This window comes from Athene cunicularia (assembly GCF_003259725.1).
Source record: "Athene cunicularia isolate RWA chromosome 4 unlocalized genomic scaffold, athCun1 chr4_part1, whole genome shotgun sequence".
NCBI classification, from domain to species: Eukaryota; Metazoa; Chordata; class Aves; order Strigiformes; family Strigidae; genus Athene; species Athene cunicularia.
This window is the reverse complement of record NW_020799098.1, coordinates 19834710-19840709: the sequence shown is the minus strand read 5'-3', so window position 1 is coordinate 19840709 and position 6000 is coordinate 19834710. Positions and strand designations below refer to the sequence as shown.

Below are 6000 nucleotides of genomic sequence, written 5' to 3'. Positions count from 1 at the left end.
TGTATAATTTTTGTTCAAAGAGATCACTGTTATCTTGTGATGACTTTTTTGCAGCTATAGCTACTCAATCTGATGACTGAGAGAATAATGGATCAATATTGTGTTCTCATTATTTTCTATTAAAGCAATTTTTCTCTTCTCCAAATTTTACCAAACAGTTGATTCCTACTATGCTCTTCTGTATAGATGACAAGCAATTGTTCTTCGTTAAACATTAAAATCCTGGATCTCTTCTGTTCTCTTAAGGAATTAATCAGTGTACCAGGACTTTTAAGGTACTTGCACATGCAAGGTCTTCATCCCATTTTATAACCATTTCACTAGCCACAGTAAATGCTTCTGTTAACATCACCACCGCTTCTTGAGGACAGAACACACACATTGGTTATGTACAGTGGAACCTAAATAGAAAATGCTAGAAAAACACATGTATCATTTGATTTCAATTAGCTACAGGTTTTGAAGGCTCCTTACTAGAAAAAAAATTTAGGCAGTCAGTGAATTAATTATTTCATACAGTACGGCATGTACATATTGGCAAGAAGTGAGCCTCTAATCACAGGTCCCTGGCAGCAGCACCTGTTACTGAGGCAACTAGAATACCCCTATGGAAGAGCTGAAACTATTTAGTCATCACTGGGTAAACTGCTTGTGTTCACTAGAGCAAGAAGTATTTCTTTGGAATGTACCTCAAAAGAAATTCCTGCTCAGTATTAATATTTTCAAACAAACTGAATAAAAGGCACTGTTGCTCAAGCAATACATTTGTTGTCTCCAACTGTTAAAAAAAAAAAAAAAAAAAAAAGTTTTTGAACAACTAGCTACTGTTGCCCTAAAAAGGCTTCCTTGTTACCTCATAGTAATTTCATCTCTCCCTATAAAAGCTTAACATAAAAACTGCTTTTATCTCAAGTTGTAGTCTCACCGTTATAGTTATATTTGTATCTAAAATTATGAATTAGTATAACAGTATGCATTATAAAATTATACCATTTACTTCAGACATGTCTGAACAGCTAAATCTTCAAACTATACAAAAATAAAGTGTATGAAATCTTACAAAAGGAGGACATTAGACATTAATAGCTAATCCAAAAAATAGAATAACTTATACACAGCATTAAGCATAAGCAATGTAGCCTACAACAGTTTTCAATTAACAGGACCTCTGAAACATGTCTGAAACAAGCATCAGCTAAAATTGGAACATTCCCAAGCACAATAATGTTTCCAATTTATTATCTTTACCACAGTACAAACTTTCAGAAACCAATGTCCATTGTCAGTCAATCTGTAAACAAAAGCTACAATCCCCCCTCCTCATTTTAAGAGGGTGAATATTTTCAGTTCTCAGTCAAGTTTCATATCCATCACTTGCATAAGGAATCAAGAGCCTCTTCTCTTGTTAAATTACTTTTTTTTTTTTTTTTTTTTTTGTGAAAGTCCTGGGAAAAACATGATCTTTACAGCAGGACTTGAACCATTCTAATAATAAATGCATCTAACAAAGCTTCCCATAATAAAAGCATGGCATTTCCATTTCCAGAAAACAAGTCAATTAGAAATCCTAAGTTCTACTTAAAAACCCCAAAAGATCTAAAAGTGAAAAGATTCATCTTCTCAGTCAAATACAAGTCTTTCGGTTTCACTTGCAGAGAGACTTCTCCAGTCTGTAAAACAGTAGTGCAATTCAATTAGTTCTACTTCTTTTATTTTTCTTGAAGTCCAGTAGATAAATGTCCTAGCTCTATGGAAAGATAGGAAGATGCTCCAGTAAACAAGAAACTTTGGCAAGCCCAGAAAGGCTTACTAGTCCATTAAAGCTTAGAAGTCCAAAGTGGCTTAAAAATGGTTTATGAATAAACTAAAAAAAAAAAAAAAAAGGAAACAAAAAGCCCCAACAAAACAAAATTGAAAACAAAAACCACTAAAAAAGACCAAAAAAAGAGAAATAAATAGGCAGAAATTAATGTAAACTGTCTGAACTTTTTAATGATTTCTCATTGACAGCTGGCACAACCTTTGACAGTACAGTCAGTTAAATATAGTTGACCTACAGAGCATTCCATTAGGGCATCCAGTCTGGAATGCTCAAATGGAATTACATTCCTAAAGATTTAAAAAATAGAGTTCTTATAACATTACTATATGTTTCTTCTGCCCACCTCACTTACACTTCTTCTTAAAGAAGCTTTTTATTTTCGATGGCTTTTTGTTTTTTTCGCCATTTTGGTACAGGTCCTGTGGGATGCTACTTATCCTAGGGACAGAAGCAGCTTCATGGCTGGGTTTATTATCGCTGCTGGCTGAAGAACACGAGGTGTGCCGAGGCTTTGGGATTGGGATCCCAGTTGAAAGCTGGTTCATGCTGCAGGACTTCTCCAGGATTCCGTTATAAACTTTGCTTGCAGGACTGAAGATCATACTTTTAGTTTCTGCCATGCCTACACAGTCAGGGGAGCCTCTAGAAATATCTGCAGTTAGAGAAGAGGAGTCTCCTGTAGATGATTCCTCCAGTGAGAATTCTTCTGGAGATACTTTCTGAGGAGAAAGTGTCTGGTATATCTCAAGGCTTGCTGGAGGAGACTGCTTCCTTCCAGTGGATGAATTTAAGGAGTCACATTCTGAACCTGTTTCCTGTACTTCCCTGAGTCAGAGCAAAGAGAGGAGAAAACATAATGAAACTACTATTTCCTTCAGGCAGTTAAAAAGGAAATTAATTTAGAATCAGTAACAATAGTCTAAAAGTACCACCCACACTTTTTCTTAGTATTTAATTAACAAAAAGCTTTAAGTTAAACATTTTCAGTTACAACTTACATTACATCATTTTATTATCTAAACTTAATCAATTTATGTGATCTTGTTTTTGTGGGCAGCAGCATCTGCCCAGAATCAAGCATTGGTATCTCACTTCACAGAACAAAAACTATCTTTCTGGCATGGGAAGTCAGAAAAGTTATGAAATGAAAGAAGGAGATTTAAGCCTATCATATACAAAAAGTTTCTTCAGGACAAGTGTCCCTACCTTTCAACAAGCTCATTTGCTCCTTCCAAAAGGAATTTAACCTTTTCCTATGAGGCCATGTAACAAGAGTAGGTACACGCTCAACATGCTGTAAGAATTGTGTTACCATCCATCTTCTCTTCGCCCAGTAGCTGACATTGCTTTTGATCCTAGTTTCAGATGTAAAAGCCAGTAACATATTGTAATGGAGAATCAGGGTTAGTTCAGTGCACCCTGGATTGTAACATTACTTAACTGTATATGACATGCTAACTATTTACATACACATACCAGACAAGAACTCTCTCTGTTCACATGGACTATATTAATTCATATTATCCTATAAATTACTTTAACTTTTGGCTTGGCTCAACCTCTAATTCTAAACTGTTAATCTCAAATAATCCTATCAGAGTTCCAAGTGCCTTTTGCTAATCTCCGTACCATTGTTTATCAGCAGAGAAGTAAATGGCTTCCTCCTCCTCTTCAGTTCGATAAAGAGCTGGGCAGCTCGACACAGAAAGGATGTCAGGGTCAGGGGAGTGCAAAGCATGCTGAGACTGTGGAGATGATGGCACAACATTGCGTCTCGATCGACACAAGCTACTGCTTCTTGCCAGTGTGCTGGGAGGTTTTACAATGGACCCTGAAACAAAGAAAAAGCAAAACCAAAACCCTCCAAAGTGATATTGATGTTAACAATATCTACTCTTAAGACTAAACAGCGGGAATCTGCTTCAGCCACAGTGATTCTTAAACAACTTTGACATTACTCGACTGTTTAGGGGGAAGAAAGACTGGCATCACCTTACACATCCTACAGTTAAACGAAGAAGCTAACCAAGATGCAACTGCAGCAGTTTTGTGCCTGCCAAATAATATTCTGACTATGCACACCAAAGCTCTGGCTCAATATGCTCTCTTGAGAACAAAAAGAAAGATTCTGCTGAAACTCCCAACCCTTTATACGCTAAAAATAGCAGTACTGAAATTAGTATGTTACACAATATCCTGTATTTTACTTGTGTGACAATATGGAAAAGTTTTACAGTGCAGGTCTACCTCAAACAGCCGACGGAAATACACTGCATTAGTTGACAGTTACAACAGACATGGAAGACCAGTTTCATTTATATGACATGATAGAAAACATGTAATTCAACCTGATCATAGGCTCGAGAATTTCCTATTTGATAACACTTTCTTTTGCCAAGCTAACTATGAATTTCCAGAAACAAAAAAACTAAGAATGGGTGGAGATAGCAACACAAGACTTGACCAGGAATGTATCTAACAGGAAGTGACAAACTAAAATGTTCCTAATCCAGCTCTTCCTTCAAAAGATGACTAGACAGCCATAATTCTATGGAAATAAATCTAAATGCCTGTTTTCAGGTGACCTGTTATGAGGCTCATACCTTTCCTCAAATTGTCCTACTGGATGCATCACTGTTTAGGTAAGACAGACCATACACTCATTGATGTTCAAACGCAACACACAAAAAAATAAAATCAATTCTTTCTATAGACAAGGATGTCTAGCCTGACAAAATGCATTTTATTTTTTTGAGATGCCAGTTTAGCATCAGGTAAATTAAGAGTTTCCCTTCCTGATACCTCAGAAAAGGTTATCATTCTGCATTTAGTGCAGGAAATCAAAGCTTTCACAAAACAGCAAGTAGCTGCACCTTCACCAACATTTAGACTTTGTTTCCTGCTGGGCTAAGCAGAAAAGAAAGGTTTACAAGTCCCCACATGACAGTTGTCATATAACTCAAACTTTCAATTTTACTTTTGATGTACTCCCTACTGACCTGAAGAGCATCTCAAAAACAGTCTTGTGTCATTACCAAAATATTCTTAAGAAAGCAAATGTGACCTGAGATAAGAGAATAAGAATCCTTTTAGGAAATCTGTACTGTGTGTCCAGGTAAATCAGATGACATCCTACTCGCTGGTGTAAAAAAGAACAAGATTGCACCATCAGTGAATTTTGAGAGAAGGTACAAGTTCCTTGTAAATGCATATACACAGGATTATGAAGGATTCAGCTATGACAATTTAACACCTGGATTTTTCTAGCACAAATAAAGCTCACTAAATCAAGGAATCAGATGAATCCGACTAGTCAATGTAAAAGTGGAAGTTTCACTATCACCTTCCTGTAATGACTTTGTTTCAATCTCTTACATCTATTTCTTTATCCTCTTCTGTTCTTCGGCTGAGGATTAATTAAACAGCCCTATTACTTCACACCGTTTTAGCCTACCATTCTAATTGCTGTGGCACAGAGAAGCCTATCTGGCAGGCTTCCAATTTTGTCAGTCTTAAGAGATCAAAGGATGCTGGGGCAAGGTAACAGCCCAGATAGTTCAGTTTAGGTCCAGAAAATGAAAGTCTTGCTCATAACTGACCTGTCTGCACACTGCATTTTGCCTGAAGCCTTGTAAATGAGACAAGCCAGTTTGCTTCTGTCCTTCCTTGTGAGCATTTGTAATTTTTGTCTAAAGGATGGGAATAATTTAGCAGTTACCAAACTAACCTACAATAATTTGACTCCTGCACTGGTTTCAACAACATACATTTAGGATATTTTCCCTCCCCTTCCCACTCCCAAATGTTTCCAGGGGTTTTTTTACTTAGTAGAAAATTGCAAAGCTAGTAAATTAATGAGAAGCTACTTCCTTCATGCAATCACTTTAACAAAGTCAGGCTCTCATGCTTTATAAAAATTCATAAAAATAGTAACATAACAGAGACTTTAAACCTAAAATTCAGATAGCTTTCACCACTGGCTGAGACAACATCCATTAGCTAAATACTTCCAAATGAACTGAACTTTTAAGAAAAAAATTAAACCTTAATTCCAAAAGAACACAGTACATTTTCAACTAAGCATGTTCTTACTAAGTGTACAGTCCTTCTCTAATCGTAGTTCCTCCAAGCCAACTGCACTTTGCTCTCTGGCTTCACTTCTATGCAAGACCTAAATG

At 36.5% G+C, this 6000-nt stretch overlaps 1 protein-coding gene across 1 annotated transcript in view; it reads right to left on the bottom strand.

Moving 5' to 3' along the window:
- Window positions 1-1442: 1442 nt before the first annotated feature.
- Window positions 1443-6000, bottom strand: part of STIM2 (stromal interaction molecule 2) — a 34091-nt gene continuing 29533 nt past the window's right edge. Inside the window, exons 12-13 of the mRNA XM_026846946.1 lie at window positions 3452-3653; window positions 1443-2647 (exon numbers count right to left, since the gene is read on the bottom strand). Coding sequence (XP_026702747.1) covers window positions 2167-2647; window positions 3452-3653 — 683 coding nt within the window. The 3' untranslated portion in view covers window positions 1443-2166. The remainder of the gene's footprint in view (window positions 2648-3451; window positions 3654-6000) is intronic.